General features: G+C 43.3%; 1 protein-coding gene across 6 annotated transcripts; it reads right to left on the bottom strand.

The window, feature by feature from the left end:
• On the bottom strand, nucleotides 1-24626 carry CDC27 (cell division cycle 27). Of its 6 annotated transcripts, none has more exons than XM_058857711.1 (19): nucleotides 24434-24626; nucleotides 19141-19216; nucleotides 15803-15950; nucleotides 14708-14833; nucleotides 14037-14134; nucleotides 13364-13518; nucleotides 13028-13242; nucleotides 12441-12555; nucleotides 10362-10495; nucleotides 10143-10242; nucleotides 9705-9912; nucleotides 8612-8784; nucleotides 7187-7339; nucleotides 5707-5915; nucleotides 4798-4915; nucleotides 4443-4571; nucleotides 3637-3711; nucleotides 2574-2754; nucleotides 1-1326 (listed from the first exon to the last, which is right to left on the bottom strand). In XM_058857711.1, the coding sequence occupies exons 1-19, from the start codon at nucleotides 24458-24460 to the stop codon at nucleotides 1244-1246; spliced, it is 2523 nt and encodes an 840-aa protein (XP_058713694.1). In that variant the 5' UTR covers nucleotides 24461-24626; the 3' UTR covers nucleotides 1-1243. The 6 variants fall into 6 exon arrangements, with proteins under 6 accessions (XP_058713694.1, XP_058713695.1, XP_058713696.1 ...); XM_058857712.1 differs by having other exon boundaries at nucleotides 8612-8781; XM_058857713.1 differs by having other exon boundaries at nucleotides 10362-10477; nucleotides 24434-24625.
• Between the last annotated feature and the right edge of the window lie 325 nt (nucleotides 24627-24951).

Genomic DNA, 24951 nt, shown 5'->3' with positions numbered 1-24951 from the left:
TTGCTATGAAATTTGTATCATTCCCAATTTATTAGGCATAAATTGCTCTTTAAAACTGCTTGTATCATACACTTTCTTTATCATCACTGCACAAAGGGCACCAATTGCTGCTGCAGAATGCTACAGAGAGCAGTTTGGACTCACTAACGTGGCACAGCTTTCTCCTCTCAGAAACAGACCCTGGAGGAAAGGAAAGTGTTCCTAGAACGGGAAACTGAAAGAACAGCTTAAAAAAATAAGGAAAAAAGACAGATAATTGCACATTTTTGCATCCTGCTTGGACCACACTTTACAAAATGGTTTTCAAAGTGATACCAGACTGCAGATACTGATCTGAGACAATTATTCGATGCATTTGACTAAGGTTCTGATTGTATTAAGGCTTCCAGTCTTCCCACTCTCACAGGATTAAGGGTTTGATGTTTCACATTACACTTGTATCTACATTTCTCTCTTGATTTTTCCCTTTATTAATTTTTATTCTTCAAAGGGGAAGAACAAGTCAAGGGGTGCATGAAAAACAAAGCAAGGTGGTGCTGACAGAAATACAAAGTAAACACTGACCTTTCCAAAACCGGGTGAATAAATTAACTCATGGTTAGAACATGAAAGCATTTGATGAAAGCTCTGATCCTGCAATGCAATTCTCCTGCAGCTGCACTCTGGGCAGGGACAGGGGTGTTTCACGTGGCCTGACACACGCCCAGTCCTGGTTGCTCACTGGAGACACTGCAGCTTTAAGGTCATTGACACTCCCTGGCATTTAAGTTACACTACAATATGCAAAAGTCTTGAACAGCCTGTTTGTCAACACTGTCCTTGGAGAACTTGGAAATGAGGTTCAGCACTCTGCTTACCAAGAAAGACCCAAACTAAGACACATTTCTGGAGAAAGAACAAGACACCTCCTCATTAGTACTATCCCCACATCTACTGGCTTCCATACAGCAAACCACAAGTCTGTCTTCCATGATATTTTTTTCCAGCAAGGGGGAGTCCAAAACCAGCATTTTCTCCTCAGTCACTGCTGTAAGTGTGTAAGAGCCAACTAGTCAGACTCAGCAGCAGCTGGATACTGCAGTGCCATGAACTCTGCTAAGTTCAGGTCTGAGGTGCACTCGTGGTGTCAGTGGAGAACAACGACAGTGCTGGCTCAGAGATGTAGAACCCAGGATGCCAAGGAAGGGGAGAACACGACAGTACCAGTCACACACACTCAAGCTCAGACACTGGCTCTTGGAGGTTAAAATTCATCGCTTTCCACGGCGTGGAGCTGCGTGTCATCCGCATCTGTCATGCTGCTCTCCTGGGACTCGTCTGTGCCCACTGTGGAGGGAAAAGAGACCCTGGGCTCACGGGGCTGTCCCACTGCAAAGCCTCCCCCACTGCCCAGCCCAGCCAAGACAGGGCAGCCAAAGCATTAAAAAAATAATTCCATTCCCCCCACCAGGTTACCTTAAATTACTTTAATTTTTCCCATGTACCCTGAAAGGATCATTCAGCTGAGGCTGTGGAACCCTTCCACACTTTCTCTGCACAGCCAGGGAACCTGAACCGTGACACAGCCCAACACTTAATTTGTTTATGCTTATTGGACAGATTAAGCTGTTGGTTTATTTTTCTTTTTTCAATTTTTTTTTCTTGTTTGGTTGGTCTTTGGGGTTTTTTCTGTACTGCTCAAGTGTTGCTCAGCAGTTCCAGTCTCTGTCTCCATCTCCTGGTCAGAACAGGCTCAGCCCAAGGAGCCGGGGCTTGAAATTACCCCACTTACAACAGCAGGGAGAGAAAAACTCTGGATACCTCCAGAAGTGCAGTGCAGACTAAAGTTCCCATATTAAAAAGCACACAGGACCAATAAAAACCAATGTGATATACAGTTGTCACCACTTCCCTATTCTTCAGTTGAGAATCTGGAATTGCAGGACACAGCATTTGTCTAATAAGAATCCAAATCCTGCTGTATTTCCTTCTTTGCAGGAAGAGAATTAAATTGCTTATTAGCATTTATTTTCTATCTCCATTTCAGCCCGCAGATGGATCAATATTTATGACTATGCATGTTTTTATGGAATTTAAGATCATAATCAAAAGCTGAGAGAAGAAAAACCAGGGCTGTTCCTTTCTGTAATTTACTCCCCATAGTGTTTCATTTTCCCTTGATCCAAATCAAACTGCCTCCATGACCCCCATCAAAAGCCACCCTTTATGTTCAGCACACCAAGTACTTTAATCCAATATCCAGTTTAACTTCTGAGAAAGCATCTACAGACAACTTCAGTTGCCATTCATTTACCCTGAAATTATGATGGAATACTTACAGCAGCCCTGGGAATGTCTTGCTCTCCTGGGATACTCCTAAAGCCACCCATGATTTGCATAAATTTAGAGTTACCACGATCTCTGTCCTACTAAAGGAATCTAAAGGAATTTCACAACCCTTTATGCCATGCTTTCTGTAGGGAAAATGAATCAATTCTGAGTGAAGGGCCTCCAGAGTTATTACTCACTGGTCAGAAATGTTTCACTTCTTAAAGCTAGCACTGCTGCCCCAGCTGAGTGCCCGGAGCACAGACCTGACTCGTAGGGGTAACATTCACTGATCTGCTCCTCGCGCGTGATGGGCTCCTCATCGTCGGGCAGGTAACGCTTGTCAATGGCCTCCTTGATCTGGTTGTTGGCTCCTTTGGGATCCAGGTCCATTGCCCAGGAGAAATTCATTAGGGCCAGATGTGTCTGACCCAGCTTTTTATAAACCTAAAAAAGCAGAAAAGGCTATATTTACATGAAGCTGCTACTTGAAAAGGTTTGGGCAAGGAATGTTCCAAGTCACCGTTCAGTGATGCTTTAGGGAAAGCAACAGAGGGGGGATAAAAAAATTTATTATGTGAGCCCCAAGGGAAATAAATTTGTGTAGAAAGAGCAAATGTTCCTATTTAAAAATAAAAAATTAAACCAGCAGCTAAGAGATTCTTTATCATTAAGAGCAGATGAGGAAGTTACTGATCTGTGTGGAGCATTTGAACAGTGAAAATACTTCAGTTTGTCAAGACCTACCCACTCATGTCAGTTCAGAGGTCCAGCTACTCCTGGACAAATAACACATTTCAGCACGAATCCTTTTCTCTCTCTCCAGTTTAAACAAAATAAAGAAATCTCGCTGATAGAGAGCTCTCCTGCACTGTGGTAGAGGGAAGTGTCTTGATGCTTCCAAGTGACCAGACACCCCCCAGCAGAAAGTTGCAGAAGTTATTTAAAGCTCATCAGCAGAGGAGGTGGTGGGAAGGATTTCTGTCATCAGATCACTTCTCTGGCATTTCACACAAGAAAGGCTGGAATGTAGCTGCTTATTCAGTATTTCTGACACAATGCTTGAGAATGCGATTCAGTATTTTAATAGTTTTATGTGCAAATAACCAGCTCTGCTGAGGGATGGACCATCATCCCCAGCTCTTTAACTGTCCTTTCCATTTAAAAGCTGGCACATAATACAGCTGTGAGCACTAAGCCTTATTTAAAGCTTTGGGAATTTTTACAATACTGCTCCAAGTGGAAGCGTCTTGGTGACAGGCATCAAATTTTCTCATTAAGCAGCCAAGGAAGCCAAAGAACTTATGATCACAATGAAGTTTTACCTACCTTTCCTATTAAAAAGTAAACAAGAGACTCTTTGGGAACAATCTGTTTCAGTTCTTCAAGTTCTTGTAAAGCCGACTGAAAGGTTGGAAAGAGTGTTTATATTAGGCATTTGAAACCAAACACTTTTAGTGAAACTTCTACTTTACTTTTAAACTAGTTCTTGATGCTGGAGCTGTTTACTCTGCAGTGACAGTCACCTGGCATCATTAAGAAGTTCAACTGAAAAATATTTAGTCTGCAGTTTGAAATAAAAAAAACTTTTAAGTAAAATTTTCCCTCTCAGTGTGCACACACATTTCTGAGGCAAGTTTCAAAACAGCCTTGGCTTGTCCTCTGGAGCCAAAAAACACTGGCCAGAGGAAAAGCCTCTGGATAAACACTGTGGGAAGATCTTCTCTTATTCTAAACAGGGGTCAGATCAGAAGGGGATCAGCCCAAAACTGCTTCACTTCTGACTTTTCACTCCACAATACAACCTTGGAAACAGCTGGCTCTCATTGCTGTAATTGGATATGGGGCACTTGGCTGAGTTTTTTTAGTAATTTAATATAAACTCATGATAGTGGGTCAGACTAAAATAATAATTTTAAAAGCAACACCTTTTGGCCCCAGATTTTATTACAATCAAAACACTTAACACACCACCCTGGTGACGGTGGCACTTGCCAAAGCAAATGCTGCCCATGTCCCAGGCTCTTCCTGCAAGCCCTGGTGCTTCCCAGGGTGACCTGAAAACATTCAGCTCCCGAGGCATCCCCACTCCCAGCTACAGGAATGTCAAGGCTGCCACAAGCACCAAGACTGACCTTGTACTTCTCATTTGCAAATAACACCGAGGCTCTATGGAATTTGCATAGTGGGTTCTTGGGGTCAATGTTGATCGCTTTGTTCAAAGTGTCCAAAGCCTTCTCAGATTTTTTCAGTGCATGTTGGACCTGGCAGACAAAGAGAGAACAATTCCAAAAAGGGAAAAATAAAAGCTCATCTGCTGGGCAAGGACAAACCCTTTAGACTGTGTTTACTTACAATCTGCTCCTTTAGAAAAGGATTTGGCAATTCTAGACCAAGTCTGAACAAGCTTCTTCACAGGAAGAGGAATCCTCCTCACCTCCTCTCCACACCAGCCCCTTCTCCCCACCCAAGTTAAGTGTGTGTACTTACTACTCCGATGTGACACAGCAGGACTGAGCTCTGAGGGTTGATATCAAGTGCTTTCTGGAAATGCATTTCTGCCAGACTGAATTTCTCCTGTTTGTAATAAATCATTCCCAACCCGTACCTGCAGCAGAGAAACAATTCTGCTAAGCAGCACTGGATTTTAACCAAATTACTTTCTGTCAGTGAGCGTGACATGGAAGGAATGGTTTGAAGCTTTGCCAACCCCATCTAGGGTGGGAAGGGATTTCCTGGGGGACGAATCTGTCTAAAAGTTCTTTCTTTTCTTTATCCATTGGGTAGCTGAAGGACTGACGTGTGATACTCAGGAAGACTGGCTAAGTAACTGCTAAATAAAAAGCACACAAAAGTTATTAACACTGAGTGACTCACACTCACAGATCTAACTTCTACTGCTTTATATATTAGAAAGCTGTAAGAAACTAAGTGTGTTTTAAGGTATGAAGAAGCTGAGATCTCATCTCTGCAGCTGCAACTAAGGAAACATAATGCACAAAGAATGCTGCCCAGCAGAACAAAATAGCTGGGTTAATACAGCCTAAACAATCCATGAAAACAAAAAAAATATTCCATTTTTTTGCCTTCCTTGTGAAAGTAGCCACCCCATCTTCTGCAGGAATGGCTTTGCTCTCTTCTAGGATGGAAGAGGGGTAGGTAGATGGTGGCTGTCCCATCCCTGCAAGTGTCCCTGGCCAGGCTGGACAGGGCTTGGAGCAACCTGGGGTGGTGGAATGTGTCCCTGCCCATGGCAGGGGGTGGGGCTGGATGGGCTGTAAGGTCCCTTCCACACAAACTGTGACTTCATGAAATTATAGCAGTGGCAGCATCCAGGAGATGTTCCTCCAGAAGGAATTTTGCACCACATGGAGCAGCAGGGGACAGAGCCAAACTTACCAGGCATTGTAGTGCCGGGAATTGACTCTGATGGCGTTTCTAAAACAGGCCAAAGCTTTGTCCAGTTCTTCTGTCAACACAAACTCGTGGCCCAGCAGGGTGTAGGCATAGGCATAGTTTGGATCCACCTGGATGGCCCTCTGGAAGAACTTGATGGCAATGTCGTGCTCCCTTTGCAAGCTGAAGCAGTTTCCTGCAGCACACCAGGCCTGGAACAACAGCAGGGCAGGAGCAGAACCCCTTTTTACAGCTCTGAGTTTGACTAAGTTTGATCTGAACACATTTAGCTGTATTGCTTTAGATAACTATAAATAACTTACTCCTAGATTCAAAAGTAAAAACAGGAATAAATCAACAGTTAGTTGGGGCTCATTCCTGTGAGGCAAGCAGGGCTAAATACACCTTCCAAAATAAATAAACAAATAAGCAAGCTGAAATATAGAAATGGAGAATCCATGCACACCCAACAAGTCTGCACCAATTAGATCCTCTTATGACTTATGACTAAAGCTTTTGAAGCTGTTGAAAAGGCCAGAAATAAAACATCTTTGATATTTAAGAATGACAAAGGTGGGGATGGTACTTTATTTCTTCAGCTCCCTCTGACAAATCTGGAAATCTATAGAGGAAGAATTTTAGCAACAACCTCCTCTTTCCCTGCTGCTCAGCACCCACCACGACTGTAAATACCACAGCCCAGGGTTCCTCACTTCCCCAAATTTTTAGCATCACTGTCAAAGCACATAACTATTTTCCACTCCTTGGATTAGAATCTGCATTTCCCTTTATCCTGACTAATCTTACTACAAACACCAACTGCTTCACTGGGTTTGAGTCTTCCACTCTTAGACAAACTAACAGGACAATATGAATTGGATTTCCTCCTCCACCAAAAAGATTTCCAATATCCTCTATAGTTTTCTCAATTCTTAAGAGCACATTTATCAATTCACATCTTTTATTTTTACTGTGGCATTCATTGAAAGATTTCTGGGTTTTGGCACATCGTGACTACATTACCACACACCCTGCAGATTAATGGACTTTGGTACTAAAATGTGCAACATCATGTCTGCAAATAAATTCTAGAACAAATATTTTAAGTGCCAGTGAATTAACTACAGCAATTAAAAGGTACAGGAAAAAGATATTCCTTATCCCTGCACACTGGCAGCAGCAGAAGTGACTGACTAACCTATGATCTTCCTGGCTGAATCATGCCAAGGCAAATTTAAATAACCATTAACAGATAAAAGGTTTCAACTTGTTCCACATTAAGTTGATATTCAAAGTTTAAGGAGCCATTTCAGGCATCAGCAGTTCAACAGACAACCCTGCCACCTCCCTCTCCAGTTTTGCCATGTTCAGGTGTATTCCCACTGGAGAGTACACTGGATTAGAGCTCAAAGCTCTGTTCTGAATCATTGATTTTACCATGTACAGCTCCCCTCTTCTCATTCAAGCCCACAGCATTTTATACCTCTGGTGAGTTTTTATCCATGTCTGTCAAATCCTTAGAAAGAACTGAAAGGGCAACATCTTTCTGCAGGTGCCAGAGTGTGGTTGAATAGATTTCCATGCCTTCTACTCTGTAGTTTTCAATCCTCCTCACTTCTGAAAATATTCTTTCAGCCTGAGAACAGAAATGAAACTTAAAATAAAATTCCACCCACTAAGGCAGAGCACAGAGGCCAAGGTCCAAAGCTTCATGTCCAGCCTGAGCATCCTCTTTGCTTTTTAAGTGTTCCACAGAGCTGCAGGTCCTGGAACTTTCCTTTCAAGGGAAGGAAGTGACTGTATCCCAGGATACTTATGCCAGCAGGAATGCAGCCAGCTCTCCCTCCTGCTGACTCAGCTGCATTCCTGTTTCTATCCATGCTTGAGCAAGGCAAAAACATCCTCCACAAAATCAGAAAGAGTGCAACAGACTTTCATAGGCCTGTTATGATTGTGAACCATCCCAACAAAGAGTGCCAGGATAAGGGGCAGTGGTTTTACACTGCCAGAGGGCAGGGTTAGATGGGATATTGGGCAGGAATTGTTCCTGGCAGGGTGGGCAGGCCCTGGCACAGGGTGCCCAGAGCAGCTGGGGCTGTCCCTGGATCCCTGGCAGTGCCCAAGGCCAGGCTGGACATTGGGGCTGGAGCAGCCTGGGACAGTAGGAGGTGTCCCTGCCATGGAAGGGGTGGGAATGGGTGAGCTTTAAGGTCTCTTTCAACCCAAACCATCCTGGAATTCTGTGATTAAAATCTGTACCCTCACCTTTCTAAATAATCTGTGAAAGCACCCAGCATGTTCCATCTCAAAACAATCTTGTGCACAGCTCAAAACTCCTTTGTCTCCTGCACACATTCTGCCAAGGAGTATTTTAAAAACTTAGCAAACGGGCACATCAGGACAACAGTGCCAAGGAGAGGCAAACTGTGGGATTACCCTTAACTGCTCACTTCTGATTCTGGAGCAGTTTGGCAGGACCTCAGCTGTGCCAATGCTTCATTTGTGAGGCTGGAAGGGAAACTGGGTCACTGATGTGACCAGAATTAACTCCAATGGAGAGAAGGTTTTTGGTTTAGAGCTCAAACTATTGAGTGATCTATTCTAAAACAGTGCAGTGCAAATAATTCCATCAGCACAGCAGGAGGCAGAGACAGGACACACAAGGAGGAGACCCCAACAGTTGGATACAAGAGGAAATAACATGAAGAAAAAAGTTTGAGAAAAGCTCAATTAAAAAGCTCTAATGAACCAGATTCAAGATCTAAATCCATTCCAGGTGTAACTTTTATATTTACCCATTTACCCCAACTGCAGACTTCTCATAGATTTTTCAAGAGATCTGAAGGTTTTGTGTAAAACTGCCAAAGCAAAGAGAGAAGAAAGAGGAAGGCCTGGCCCCAGGTCCTACCTGCATGTATTCTGCCAGCTCAAAGTAAGCTCTCCCAATTTGGCACAGCACCCAGCCTGTGTTGTAGTGGTGGGATGGCAAATGGCTCAAAATATTGATGGCTTCTTTGCAGTTGTACGAGCACAAGGCTAAATAACCTTTCCCCATGTCCCGGAGAAGGCTCATCAAACCTTCTAGGAGAAAAACACAATAAATAAAAGTGGGGAACAAAAGGGAAAAAAGACAGCTGAGATTTATTTACTTGGAAGTGCTAATCCCAAAAGCTCTCCCTTGTGAACTGCTCCTGAATTCACCTATGGAAACCTTTCAGGAGTTTCCAAACAAAGTTTATACACTCTTAACATGATACACTTAATTAACATGAGCATGATATTCTGAATATCGGCCTCTGTAAGGTAAGCCAAAAAATAATGAGTCCTTAAACTCTGGGGCTCAGGACAAGTGGAGTTCTGCATTTCCAGCAGCTCTTCAAACATTTCTCTAGGTCTGAGCTGTTTCCACAAGCCTGGTAGCCATGGATACATCCTCTTGCTGCCTGGAAACATTACTGAGCCAAAAGAGGGGAATTCAGCATTTTGTCTGAATAAATACTTGTTTTTAAACAAATGGGAAATATCAAGGGAGAACAGACTACATAAAGCTCCTGTTTGAGGGGAGATGACTGGGTTATGAGTAACTCCTTTGAATCAGTTTCCAAGGAAAATAATACTGTCATAAATGACATACTTTAAAATTTTCAAGTTATACTTTATAACAACATAACGCTTATAATAACATTACTTGTTCTATTATCATAATTAATACATTGCATAATAATTTATAATACTTGATATATCAATACTTTGAAAATACTTTAATCATTAATAAGGACCAGAGCTTGCAAGATGTATCTGCTGATAATTACCACTCTCAATATTTCTTCACATGTTTCTAAGTTAACAAGAAGATGCTGAATTAAATCAGTTTTTATCTATTATACAAAGGTGAGAGCTGCAGGCTAAATGAAATGGGAAAGAAGGAAATACTGAAGCAACATTAAAACCCAGATAGATCAGATTTTACTCTATTACAGTCCAACAGTGCTCAAACAGACCTGCTGCTGCCTTCTGTAGTGTGAAAGCTTGGATTTGTGGTGCAACAGCGGAAATTTTCCCTTCTGAAATGATGGAAGAGTCCAGTTTGGTAATTTCCAAACTGTCATTTAAGTTTGGTTGAGTTATTCCTCCCTTATTTGTTTTACTTTTTGTTTTTCTGTTTGGAATCTTAGGTGGAAACTTCATTTTTAATTTTTTGCTATTTTCCTGTGAATAAGAAAAGTGAGAGTTACATATAAAAAGAGTATTTTAAATTCAGAAATCTAAACTTGAGAGTGAATTGTGTAAAACCATGTGTAGCAACCATGCCCAGCCACGCCCTGCTCACTGCAGGATCTGCTCTTAAACTGCTGAAACTGCTACGAATATGTGGAAAATAGCAATTGGCACAGTGGCATGGGTAAAGGCAGGGATTTGCAGCTCTGGGAGGTTTGTACCTTGGTTGTAGAACTATCACTGGTGAATAGGCGAGAGCTTCGTCGAGGCAGCGCGTTGGGTGGAGCAGCAATGGTTGGGCTCAATACCTGAGGTGTTGTACTGAAAACAGAAATTTAAGAGTTACACATTGGAAAGCAAGCTTCTTTGCTCCACTTTTAGTAGTAATAGCTTTTAGCTTTGTTTTAAACAAAAATGCTCCAGAACTATAATTTTTTTACCTTGTCTGTGGACCAGAGCTCTGTGTTTGTGCAACAAGAATTGGAGTGACTTCCCGGCTATTCCCACTCTGGGAGAAGACAGATTTTGTTCCAGCCTGGCTGATCCTGCTGACAGTCTGCACAACACAGAGTTTCTACAGGTTTGTTATTAAGTCACTCAGGAGTTTCCATCTCTGCTGCACCAAACCCAGCCCACTCCACCCACCAAACACTGCACAAGGAGAAACACAATTGTTTTAATGAAGGTGAAGGTTCCCCCATGCCAAGGGGAAGCCATCAAAAGTGTTTCTCCTTCTTCCTCTTAACAACACCAAGTCTACAAAGCTTATGCACATTATTTGAAGATATGGAATCTCCATCTAGTGGCAAGAAGAGATATATGTTAAAGTGCTTGTGCAAGAACAAAAGGGAATTAAAAGACATTGTATTTAAAGGCTTTTTCCTGCAGAAAGTTGTAAATATATATGTATAGAGAGAGAGAGAAAGAAAAAGATTCTTAAATTATCCTATTACAATCTCTTTCAGAAACCATTCACAAACTGCACAGCACCGCAGACTGTTTTCAGAACTGATCCTCCTCTTCCTATCTTTTTAAAAAAAGCTTCAAAAAATTATCTTCCTGCCCACTCCAGGGACACCAACGTTCAACTCAGTGACGGCAGTTTGGAAGAGACACTGGAAAGGGACAAGTGGATCAACACCAGCACAAGCAATGCCATTTTGTGCATTATCCAACCTTTAAAGCTCCGTCCTTCCCTTCCTTTCCCAGATTCTGTTACCAGAGGATGGTTCAGGTGGCCAGCAAGGAAACTTGCCCACTCAGACAGGAAGCCTTTGGATTCATCCTAGTGCTCCATTCACTTATGTAAGTGTTGCCTAGGAAACTGCCTCTGTTCAGCCACAGCTCCACCAAACCTTGTCTGACACAGAACTGGAAGAGCAAAGTGGAACTGGCACAGTCACTATTTGCACTGGACAAAGCATGAACCAGAATTTGTTTATTAAAATGTATTAAATATTTGTGTTTTGGTAGTGGCACAGCTCCATCTCAGCAGGGATTAAGTGTGGAGTAGTGAAATTTACACCTCAGTGCTGTTGTGTCACACTCAGCAAAGCAACAAAACAGCAGCAAATCCCACTTGATTTCCCAAAGCTTTTCAGCTCTCAGAAGAGCTGCACCTTACTAACTTCATTTCCATTTTCAGATTCATGGAAATTTACCTTCCTGTATGTGCAGAGTCCACCACAAGCCATTGTTTTCAATAGGTCCTGAGCAAGTACAGGATGGGAATTGGATCAGCCAAGCAAAGCACATTCCTAACTGACCACTTTAGTACAGTTCCCACCTTTCCCTTTCAGAATTTGCAAGGGGAGCATCAAGATTTGTCCAGAGCAAACGCGGCAGCTCAAGTTCTACTTTTTGAGGGATCCAACACTACTTCAAAATACTGCCCCCTACAAAACACCAACATCCCTCATGCAACTTGTAGATTTACTAAAAATACAGGGAAAAATCCTCAGGTTTTTGTTTTTAGAAAGGAACAAATAGTTCTTCAACTGTCACCAACATTCCACCTCTCATTTATCACTATGGTAACTACAGCAGTTTCTTCCTGAGTAAAACGGACAATTTTTAGTTTCCCCTACCCAAGCCTTTGCTGAGTAAAACAGCACCATTCTCTCAGTCCTTCACAAACCAGCAGCAGGATTTTTATTACTCTGGTCTGTAAACTACAATTCAAAAACTACTTGCGAAAGATCAGTAGCTTCAGCTCTCTTGGGGCTTCAGAAAATACATTAAATAAATAAAACAAGAAGTCCAAGTCTTCACACTCTACCCTGCAAACTGAAATGTTTGAATCTGCTGTTGTTTGGAAGCTCCACTGCTTGCACAAACTGTCTGTGATGGGAGGTGGACAGAACACAGATCTTCCCTCGGTTAGTCCAGCAACTACAGCCTGGGCATCTGGGGCGGAAAACTTAGCTCACGTTTTTTTCTCTGTATTATGGATTCTTCTTTAAAGTGCACTGCAGCGTCAGGCTCTCAGAAGAGCAGCTGAGCTCCAGAACACAAGGTACCTTCTTTGAAGGTGCTCCAGTGGATGGCACATCAATTACAGAGGAGGAATTGGTGTAGTTCTGTAAATAGGATCCATCTCCAGGGCTCGGGGTTTCTAGTGGCAAAATTCCAAAGCTGAGAACAAATCAGAGAGGAAGGGTCAGTGTCTGAATGTTAGGCCTGGAGAGCTGGTCTGATGCAGGGGTTAAAACAGAGAGCCAGGTCATGGAATATCCTGAGCTGGAAGGGACCCACAGGATCATCAGGAGTTGTACTTCAAGAAAAGCTCTTTACAGCAGCCTTTCATAATGAAATTTATTCCAGAGCAGTTGCATATTCCTTCAGAGATTTTTTTCAAGTGAGAACATGACAATAAGCAATATTGTCAATCAGCCATTCCTCTCCAAATAACTGCTTGTTTAAAAACCAGAAGAGATCAACAGTAGGAGCAAGAGCAGCTGCTGAAGCTGTCTGGGTTTCCCTGTAGAGCAGTGTTCACAAACTCCACCACCACATGTGTCAGAGTGCTGTGCAGCACCAGCCCTCCTGCTCCAAACACCCGCAGCGGCTCAGCCCTGGGCACAGCTTGGCCATCCCAAGGACTTACCTTGGAGTTAGTGGGCTCAAAGTTGCAGGTCCCCCCAGCAAACTCCGTCCAGTTTTTGGTTTATTTTGAGCCTGTTTGGACAATATGGCAGTTCCTGACCCCAGAGGGACAGAATCCGAGGAAATCACGGCCGAGTCAATGTAAGACATGGAAGAATCCGAATTCAAGGAGGAATACTTTGAATTGGAGGATTCTAGGTTGATTCTGTTCAACTCCTGAAGAATAAAAGGCAGCTCTTAGGTACTTAGGGTATAGTTTAATTAACACTTTTCAGTTAAGCTGGAAAAAAGAACCGATTTTAGCAAACGATTTTACAATGATTCGAGCAAAACTCACAATTGTGTCCTGGGGTGTCTCCATGAGGACACTCTCAGGCTGTCTGTGGGATATGTTATGATTAGACACCAACGTTGTGCAAGTGTTGGGCAGACAGCTGCTGAAGTTCTGTAAGGATGTTAATTTAAATGTTTGGTCAGGGTCTGGCTTTTCACCTGTAACAGTGGAAGGAGATTAAATAGTTATTCCTGAGTCTATACACTGAATATTCAGTCTGAATCAAGAACAAGGGACAGAGGATTTGGGAAGTGTTTTAAAACATTTCCTAGAATCATAGAACATTTGGGATGTGTTGGAAGGGACCTTAACGAACATCTCACTCCAGCCCTCTGCAATAAGCAGGGACACCCTTCACTAGACCAGGTCACTCTGAGCCCTTTGGACTAAAATGGAAGTGTTCTTCCATTCTTCACCTACAAAACCATGGACAATCAATATCTTTAATAATTTTAATTTATTGTTTGTTCAAGCTATTCTCAGAAACAGTTTCTAAGTGTCTACTAAATGTAGGCTGGAAAGCACATTTGGATTGTTAGATCTAAAAATGTATAAATAATAAGAACAGAAGAAAATAAGACAAATTTTAAACAATGGCAAAGTATTTTTAAGTTAATTGTTGCTCACAAAAATCTCTCCAATGAATTATGTGAGTAAAACAGCTCTGCAGACTCACCTATTTCACATAGTGATTCAAAAGGGGACCAGAGGAAAGGATTTAAACTAAGGCTCTTTTGGTAACATTCTGATCCTTTGGCAAGCCGGTCTGTCTTGCTGCAAAAAGAAACAGTTCACAGGGAAACTTCAGAACAGTACTTTTGTTCAAGAGACTTTTCCAGAAGAGGAGTTGAAAAACAAAAACACGTTGAGAGGCATAGAAACATTTCTCATTTTTCAAGCCTGAGAAAAATTTCGTTCTTTTGAAGTTACTTAACATATTTAGACACAGTTGTCAAAAAAAGTTACATAAGCACTACAATAGCTTGAGAATTTTCATTTCTAGGAAGATGCAGTTCTTTGCAACAGCTTGCTTCTTTTTTGCCAACAGTAACCTGATTGCCAGCCTTCCAGCCATCTTAAGTATTGATGGTTAATATTTTAATCAGACTCTTGGACTGCATTCTTATCCACCTGGGAAAGAGGAATTTGTGTTTTCAATCTCTGGGTGAAAACTAAACCATTCTTGCATTTCCAAATCAGACTGAGTCCACAACTATCTGCCGGAATAATGGTGTAACCCAGAGAGAAGCGTCTCCTGTAATGACCAAGGATATGTTTGGCTAAACCTGGGCTTGGTCAAGTAAAAACCTTCCAACTTTACTGGACAAAATGAAAAAGCAACCTTACCAGTAGACATGTCCCAGTAAGGAGAGTGTAAAGCATGCAGAGTCACCAAACTCCATAACAATGTCATCATGGCTTTTCTGTTTATTCAACACTCCACCAGACAAGATCTGCTCTCCTTCTGCAAGCCTTTTTAAAAAACAAGAGGTTTAAAGGGGTTACAAGGCTCACAGTACTGGAAGTCCAGTGTTTTCACCCTGCTGCAAACAAAAACAGAAATCCACTGTCAGTGTTCACAGGTTTTAAACCAAAAACCAGTTCCTGCAAATGAAGGTTAAGTAACCAATGGATTCCTCTACCACAGGGAGCTTCAGGACTCTGCAGTCAAACAGCTCTACTGGGAGGGAAGAGAAACAAAACAAACCCAGAGGCACAAAGTGGCATGACTTTTCCAAAAGTGATCAATCCTAGGATAAAGGACAAGATAATCTTCAAGATCTTTGAAGGTGCTTCACCTAAACTAAAGCAGTGCTTAATTTGGCTTTGTTTCCCAAAGAAATACAATCTGCAAGGCCGAGTTAAGAGCCAGTATCAGGATATGGCAGAGATTTTGGAGCCTTTCCTCCTTGCCAGAAGGGCTCAAAAGGAGAACAAAGGCTCAGTTTGTACCTTCTCCACCTGCAGGAGCAGCACTGCTCACACAGAATGAGCCACTGGCTGTCAGGCTTCAAAATTACTTTATACAACTGCTGGGGTGGGAGGCATTTTTCAGGCATCAGAGTCCAAACACCTGGTCTGAACAAACAAACCACCTTTTCTTGAGACCACTTGAAATTTTACTTGTAGGTGTATGCTTCTATCAGCACAGACCATCCTCACAAGAAAATAATAAGCAGAGCTGTATAAATGAGCTCACATTCTCTCTACACAGCTTGGCAATTCCTGTCTAAGTTACTCAACATCTTTTAGAGGTTTTTGTAACACGGGTTAATGCTCATTAGATCATATGTGAAAACAAAATAAATTGAACTTATAATCTTTTGTGCTGAGAGACCAATGAATTTTTAGTTTATACAAGATGACATGTCCCAGGGAGAAATCCAAGCAAAAACATAAATCCATTTGTAACCCTGGACAGAACACGAAGGATTTACTTACTTGCTGAGGTCCACACAACATTTTGCAAGCAGGTATTTACACTGTGGGGTGGTACAGCTGTGTCCCTTTAGGAGCCTGTAAGCTTTGTAGGCCTTTCCTGAGCGGTAGTAACACGTTGCCAGTAAAAACAGTGCTTCTTCTGAGTGTACTGGAAAACCAAATCATCAGTTAGATGTTAATCATCCTCGTACAAAGAATTCTGGGGCAGGGAGTAAAAGCCAACTATGGACAAGGTGGAAAAAAAATGGGTATGGTACTAGAAATTACTTCCTGAATGAAGTCTTCTTCATCTGTTGGTGATTACCAGAGTTCCAATACCATTCCCTTGGCTAGTCAGCTCAACTCTTAACATCTACAGGTGTAAAGGAACTTTGATCCTTCTGGCTACCCAACCTGAATAAGTGATGAGCCAGTTTGTACTTAGAACAGCAGCAAGCCGAGCAAAGCAGCCAGGCCAGAGCTACTTTAACAACGTGTCGGCCACACCAAGACTGACTTGGCTCAGTGTCACCACACCTGCCACCAACACTCTGCACCACTTTAAGGAGTGCATAAACACTGGCACAACAATGGCTGCTACAAGTACAACAGCCTCCAGAAGGAAGATCTATTCCAGCCCAAGTAGCCAGTTTTAATCCCAATTTCAAGTGGTCTTTTTCCATTTACAATTTTTTTTCTGTTCTTGTTCTAAAGCATTCAATGTTTTACCTTCACATCTCTCAGCAGAGATTTTCTGATTTTAATGACTATTAAAGTTGGTCAGTTACTGGTCTTCACCAACACTGAATCCTGATCTTTTTGCTGCCCACTCTCATTTCACTGGGAATGTGGCCTAACAGCATCATTCAGATGCTTTGGCTGCTTTATGTTGGGAACTAGCAATAGGGACAAGCTCTCCTACAGCCTGAACAGGGCTTGGGGCAGCCTGGGACACTGGCAGGTGTCACTGCCCATGGCAGGGGTGGAACTGGATGGGCTTCTTCCAACACAAACCACTCTGGGATTTTGTGATTCCATAAATCCTTTTCCCAAGCTGAGATCTCATAAGTTTCTAAATTCCGGGTGAAGTAGTCAAGCATCAGGAAAAGTCATCTCTATTTAAACAGAGAACAAGAGGGATCAGGGCAGAAACACTTCCTTATGGCACAGACTGGAACTATTTAGATTTGATGTTTGCTTCCACATTTTCTTCCACTGCAATGAATTACATACCACACTGAGGACGTTCTACTCAAAGACCTTGACTTGGCATCCAGGCTTGAGACTGAGGTCAGACCCTCTTGTGATTACACCATGAAGGACAGAATTAACCCCTGAAGCAACTTTAATCCTTTCTGTAAACTCACAGATTTTGTACATCCATGGTGACTTAACTCACTCTCTGTACTTCTCCAAATGCTACACTTGTATCACCCTCACACAATGATATTTTAAATCAAAAGCTGTGTATGAACATGAGCAACTTCAAACAATTAATAACCCACATTACCTTTTAACTTTTCAGAAGACATTATCCTGCAAATGGAATTCAGCATTAAACAAACAATTTTGATGTTTGTTCACCCACCCATAGGGAAATCTTTAGAAAAATCAATATGAGCACTATATAAAAACCTCTTTGGGAATCTGCCCAAATCCTCTGCTTCACTGAAAACTGACTATTTTAAGTTTTTGTCATCACCTGGACAGTGACAATGGAAACAGAAGACCCAAACAGAGGACATTTTATTAGCCTTATCCTAAAAACACCAGAAGACCTTTTGAAAATTCAAGTTAAATCAATTTTTATCCAGTACTTTAGCAGACTTTGAGAGCTCTGGGAAATGACCAAGCCACAGATGTCCCATCAAGGACAGGAACTGCAGGTAGACTTAAAAGAAGTTCTTCTCTGGGTGAAATCACTCCTGCCAACATGGAGCCACTGCATTCAAGTTCTGCAGCTTCCACTCTGCAGAGTAACCACTTATTTTAACCAGGAGCCAGATGTTTTGTTAGCAGTTAATTGCTTGCACCAAATGTCAGTATTCACGCTGCTTTCTCTCAGCACTGCTGGCCACTGAAAAAGGCTGTTTGAAGTACTCTTGCAGAGAATTATTCTGTAAAGATGTGCCTCTGTCAAGTCAGGTCTTTTTCTCCTGGCTGCTGCAAAAAGTGGATTCTCTTTGTTCCTAAATCCTTGGCAACTACCTTCAATCTACCATTTCCCTGCACCTCACAGTGTGTTGTGTTCAGGGGAGCTCTGTCATCCCTAAAATACTATTTTCTTCATGAACACCTGGATTACCAGGTTACATAACATTCTACACAACATTACTCATTTCAGCACCAGATCAAACACCTCAGATTCCATTTGTAACCCTGACACAAGGAAAAAGAAGCCTTTATTTCTCAAAACTTAGGTTTGTGCTTCCATTGTTAAGAACTGCATTGCGGGCATGGCAGGCAAAATACTTCATTACAAAACAGAGCGTGAAATAGCTTATACAGTTTAATTCAAACTATAAGCTCAGGTTGTTTAGCATGAGAAATGGTATGGTGCTTGTATTTTAGCATAAAGATTGAGGTGTTTTTTGTGTTAGTGATTAGAGAACAATACCTTTCAAAATAGAGAAGGAAAGCTGACCACAAGTAACAAGGAGAAAGAAGTACAGAAGAACAGAAAGCTTCTCTGAGGTGATGGAGAAAAGGTTAAAGAAATAAAAGGTGCTAGAACACACCAACAAAGTGTTTAAAGGACCCAGAGGAAGTACAGATTTGTGTTACTGCTGCCTGCTCACTATCCAAGATACCCCAGCCCTGACAGCTTTACAATGAAGTAACAATTAGCAGGGATTCAGCAGGAGATACCTCTTCCATATGTTCTGATTCTCATTGTCTCAATTTCACAGTGCTTTTCTCTCACCATCACAAGACTTTATTTGAGCCAATCAACATATCTGAGCAGCATTATTAGCAAAGACAGCTTTCAATGTCAAGCCAATTTGCAGAATTTGTGTGCTGCATCTATCCTCAAGTGCCCTTGGAAGACATGCAATGCTTGAGGGTTACTAAAAAACCCCAACATTCTCCTATTTGATACCATAAACCAGATCACTGTAAACACTACATTTAAACACACAAATCTGAGTTTAATTTTGAGGAGATTTTACCGTAAAATAACACTGCTGCTGTTACATGATTTGATTTTCCAACCTAATTGCAAGGCATTCCTCTGCTTTCCCCAAGCAGAAAGCTAAACATTATCAGAACAGCAGGAAAACAAAGCAGGAGCAGAGGCTCAAATATCCCAAATTAAAATTGAAAAAAAAGCATCAGCTTTATAATTCCAAAGTACACACCTTCTGCATATAACCTTTCTGCGAGGAACACGGCATCGCGGTACGCGTAGTGGTTCAGTGCTTGCCAGATAGCAGCCTGCAAAGCAAGAAAATCACCTTCATTTAGTGGGGATGCTTTCAAAATTAAAAAAGCCCATTACCTCTTACTGTCAAAAGGCAAAGTTCAGCTTGGTTTTATAGAGGGGAGGATGAACATGCCAGCCAAGTTGTATTTGTTTCAGCTATTAGTAATGAGGCTTAAAAAAACCCCACCAAACTCTGCACTGAAGTAATGAATCAACCTTAGAGTGTTTCTCACTCGTTACCAGACACATCCATCCAAACCCCTCAGAAATTACTGAGTTTTAGCCTGGTGCACAACTTAGCAGGAATTACTGCAAACTACCACCAAACGACAACACCTTCAGTAAAGATAAAAACAAAATCCAACCCCAACTGGTCAGAGGATCCCATTAAAGCATCTCCCCAAGATGCCAAAGCAAAACCCAACAGGCCCAGAAACCTCTCAGTGTTCAAGATGAGACTGGTGCTGATTAAACATCTCAGTAAAAATGATCTTCCCTGAAGAGGCATCAGTGTTCCCTTAAGGGCCAAGGTGAACAGGATCCACTGCTTTTTGTGCAGCTTTTTGTGGGGCCTTCAGGCACCTCTTCACTGCCACCAGCTGTGAAGCAGCACCCAAGAATAAATGCAATGCAACTGAAACGGACAACCTGTATTCTACAGCCTCAGATGAACACAACCTACTTCTGATTCTGCTCACACACACTTGGCCAAATCCTGCTCCTGGGTACTGTTTACTTTTTCATGAACACCAAGTCTGGGTTTGTGACAACCAATATTTGTGCAGACTGGAAGGATGGCACAACTCCAGAGGAATAAACATGCACACAGGAGTGCAACCTGCACACCACCAAAGCAGGTGTCATTTACTTGCACTGCTGTCACCAGTAGCTGACAAACAAGAGCTGTCCAGGGCTGGGATAAGAGGGTTTCACACACACTGCTCGGCCAACTTTCTTCAGATCACATTAAAAGTTGTCTGTTATCTGAAAAAGAAGGCTGGGATTTGAAAAATCATTTAAGACCTGTTCAGCCTTTCTTCCCCACCTACTCCAAGGGTGCTGTGCATGCTCATCAGACTGTGTGCTCCAAGGTGGGCAGGGCTGGGATCAGGACAGCAGTTCCTTCCCATCTAGGGTCTTTGTTTCAGTTCCAAAGTCCTTTTTCATCAGCAGCAAAGAGCCATTTTGCAGTAGTTTTGCTGTTACTGATCCCAAATGAGATCTGAATTTAGGAGTTCAAGGCACTGTGATCTAGAATTTCTCTAATACTCATCAGCAACTAAAGAAAAATAGAATTTGCATCTAAAGCCCATGAGACACACCAAAACTAAAAGAAATCTTCCACAGGAAAGCAATACTGCCCTGCAGAGCTATTCCCAGTGGAAAAGGCAAGCACCAGTTTAATCTAAAAAAAATAAAAAATCCTAACATCACCGAGTTACATGTACCATATGCTACTTCTTCCAACACAAACTTGACAAACACAGGGTGTGAAAACTGTGCAAGTTCTCTTCACGGGAAGCCCACACAGCCGTCATGAACAGAACACACCAGAGCTCCCAAGTACTACAGGGAATATTATACACAAATCTCTACAGAGAGCCTGTTTTCTCCTATCAGTAGATCCCAAGAACACACTTAAGAAGTCAACAGGTGCTTTTAAGCTTGTGTGAAAGTATTTGGATGTATTTAAAAGTGAATTCTCTTCATTTGATCATTGCAATACAAACACACTATTGTTTCTCTCTGGTTGTATTTCATATTTCAGATAACTGAGCGTCAGAGCCTCCTGAAGTGATTACTCCCTGCTGCCTTGAAAGGCTCCCAGGCTGAAGGTGGCTCCACACCCCACAGACAGAGCAGGACAAACAGGGAGATAGAAGGTCAGGGTTACAATCTTTTAAGCCATCCTGAAGCCAGAGCAACCCAAGGTCTCCCATTTTTCTTGCTCCCAAAAGCAGCTCTTCCTTCACCAAGTCACAAGTGACTTTTAGATGAATCCAGCCAAGTTGTGGCAGGTTAAAAAGCCTGGCTTTGCAGGGCTGTAACTCAGCCAGCTTGCAAAACAAAGGTGTGGGGGTGGGAGTGGGAAAATCAGGATCACCTGACTGCTCAAACAAGAGCAAGTTGCCAGGAACAATCCTGCCAAAGGCTAAGACGAGACACGAGGGATTTGGGGCTGTGTCACAGCCACTTTGTAAGAGTTACACTACACACTGGCTCAAATGACTATCTTTGTGGAGCAGAGTCCCAGTGAAAGCAAGAAACGGGCTAGTAGAATCTCTGTTCTGTAGCAATTATCAGATTGCAGCCCAAAACGTGCCTCCTGCCCTGAACTGACCCATGCTGGCAACTGGATCCTCACACACACTCTCCTAAAAGCAGGAAAAGGAAAAAAAGGTAGCAGGGAATCAGCCATACCTATGCAGCAACAATTTTCCATGAGAACAGATGTCTAAACCATGACTGTGCCTGACGAAAGAGGATTTCTTGCCCACCGTTTGGGACAGGAACGTTAATCTCAATATAGCACAGTAGTTCAGTTTGTTCTAGAAGAAGCACAATGCACGTGCACAGCACTAGTGGCACACAACTGCTTAACCACACCAGAAGAGTCTTCTCAGCCCTGTTCTCAGGGCTGCATCACAGGAAGGAGAAATGTTGGAAGTGTTTCCACATTTTATTCAAGTGTGCTTGTAGAGACAATGAACCTCCAGGTCCTAATCACCCTTTTGAAAAATAATTAATTTGAAATGCAAAATGAACAGGGAATTCCAAAACTACCATACACAGCCCTGCAGCAAGGCATCTTCAGAGAGGAGAGCAGGAAAATAAAATCAAGGTTCAGACAGGTCCATCTTCTACCCAGAAAATCCTGTGCATTGTCCAAGTGTCACTTCATATCTAAGCCAAACAGCTCTTAAGAGATGTTCTCTTCTGACAGTTATACAGCCTTGGAAATTATTTTCCAAGCTGTTTAGCCTATATTGCCATGCTAAGCAGATTCTGCCATGATTTCAGTCTTCAGGGTGGGCAGGGAGGAGGAGAGCTCTGGGATGGGCTGTGCTGCATTCCCCAGTTACACAAACTCTGCCCGCTGAACAAGCACACGTTGGTCCTGCAGTTTGCAGCCAAGTTCAAGCACCATTCCAGTGAGTCACAGCAGATGATCACCTTGAACAGCTGAATTCCAAGCAAAGTGCTCATTTTCTTTCCAAGATGTTTTTCAGAAGTATTTGGAAGGCATCCAGCCTGTTTCTCAGCACATGGGACTCGGAGTTTTATGTTGGAGCTGAAGGGTTTTAAATTGACCGTATCAGGAAGTATAGCACAGGGCTATAAACTCTGGCACTTTGTTCAACTTAAAAGAATTTTAAAAGTTAGCAAAAAACTAACCAGTGGCCAGGATGTCTTCTGGGACATGAATTTCATTTAAAGCACAAGACATATGAGACTACATACAAACACAAATTCTGTTATTTATCTGTCACACTGTGACAAATAAGTAACACTGAGCTGTGAGAATGTAAGGATGACAGTTTTTTTCCTGGAATGCTGAGCCCTGTAGGTATCTGAAAGATTGGGAGAGAACAGACAAACAGGAAAAATTCCTGCAATGACAAAAATGAGTACTGTCACCTTTCCCAATAATTTCATTTAAGAAAATGATAAAAACAGAGCTAAGTACGTAGACTTCAGCTAAACTGGGAATTCAAAAATGCAATGGACTTTACCCAGTCACAAAGAAGTCCTAAACTTACCAGCACTCCTGTAAGCAAGAACAGCAGTAAACTGAAAGCAGCAGAATTACTGCTAAAGGGATGATCTGTCATTTAAAAACAGACTCTAAATAGATATAGTCAATCTAAATAGATACATTCAACATAGCAAAGCCCCATCAAAACATCCAAGCCTGGAAGAGGTTAAGAACGGAGAACAGCATTAGAGAGATCTTTACCTTGCTGAAACTCTACACATTTCTCTCAGGGAGCTCTCAGAAGAGCAGATATTTCCACTTGGTCAGTCTAGTTAGCACAGCACAGGAAACATTTGGTATTGTTTCCTGTCAGCTTCACTCATTCACACTGCAGCAAGCATTCTTGCTTCCTTTTCTATTGTAATCCCATGTTTTCCTAGAATACCCAAGTGGTGCAAAACAACCAGCCCAGCTCCAAAGCTAACACCAATGCAGGATGGCCTCTGCAGGAGATGGACCAAGTGGCCAAAAGCATTTCCAGCACTGCGCTGACCCTTGCTCTCAGAGGCGATGAAGAGAGCGGTGACATCAAGGACACAAACCCTGGTCTACAAGAATGCCCTCACAGCCACCATCTTCCATAGACAGGGTCAAGTCAGCAGCATGGCTTTCCACAGGAGCCTCTCTTCCCCTTCCACCTTTTCATTAGAAAGAAAAGAGTCAAAAACAAGAATTCTCACTATGTTCATTACAGAACACAATCGTGCTCTAACAAGACACTTCTGCCAGGAACCTCTCACTGTAAGTAGAAAAAAAGCCAAAACATCCTGTTAAAATGATAGAAATACATTTTAAAAAAAGAATGGGAACATGAGTAAGACGACTGATTGATGAAGATGACGAGTAGTTAGAAAATGGGCATACAGGAACTGCAGAAAGAAAAAGCAGCTCTTAATTCCGTGAATCACGACTTTTGGATGGGAAGGCTGAGCACAAGAACAGGAAATCCATCAGAGCAACTGCAGTGAGACTGAAACACGAGAGAAAAACGAAAATTACATTATTTTCTCTCCTAGGTCTCCCATCAATCCGAAGGAAACAACTCTTTGGGAAGAAGGAACGTCCTTCACTCGCACCACACGGAAGGATCCGAGCACGCTGCGAGCATTTAAACACGACACGGCAACAAACGCAGAAAGGTGAGCGAAGTATCAACAGGTCTCCCGGGGGATCCGCGGGGGGACCTTTCCTGGGAGCCGGATCGGTTGAGGAGCTGCGGGGAGCCCGACACCCCTCAGGGGCCCGGGGAGCAGAGGGGCGAGCGCGGCCGGCCCGGGGATGGGGACGGCAGGCTGGAAGGGGAAGCCCGGCGGGCTCCGGCGGGAGGGAGGGCGGAGGAGCTGAAGGTCCTGTGGGCCCACCGGCTGAGGGGCGGCCGGGAGCGCCCCGGAGCCCCGGCCCCAGAGCGGGCGGGGCGGCCTAACCCGGGCCGGGCCGGGCTTTGGGGCCTGAGCCGCCCGGGGGTCGGTACCTGGACGGGTTCCTGCAGCACCGTCATCCTGCTTTCCCCGGCCTCCGCCTCCTGGTCGCCGAGCCCGAGCGGGGTGGCCCCGGTCCCGGCCCGGCTCAGAGCGAGTCACGGCGGGGCCCGGCCCGGCCGCGGCTCATTTGAACCCGCACCGACCGTTACCGGAGCGAGCGAGGCCGGCGGGCGCCGAATCCGCCCGAACCGGCGGCGGAAATACCCGAACCGTCCGCCGGAAATAGCCGAAGGCGCAGGCGGAAAGAGCCGAACGTCGACGGAAAACAGCTGGGAAAGCCGCGCTCGGAAGCCGGGAGGAAACTACTCGGCGCCGGAGGTGGCCGAACTGGGGCGGAGGTGGCCGAGCAGAAACGGAGATAACCGAGATGGAACGGAGCCGTACGAGCTAGGACGGAGATGTCCGAGCAGAGACGGAGATGGACGAATGTGAGGCGACTGGTGAACCTCCGTCAGGGCCTGTGGCTGGTCCCTCAGAGAGCCTTTGCTCTCGAAGTTCTACCCATGGA

The sequence above is a fragment of the Poecile atricapillus genome, chromosome 27 (assembly GCF_030490865.1).
Source record: "Poecile atricapillus isolate bPoeAtr1 chromosome 27, bPoeAtr1.hap1, whole genome shotgun sequence".
Taxonomy (NCBI): domain Eukaryota; kingdom Metazoa; phylum Chordata; class Aves; order Passeriformes; family Paridae; genus Poecile; species Poecile atricapillus.
Note: the sequence above shows the minus strand (reverse complement) of the source record. Positions and strands in the feature narration are given on the sequence as shown.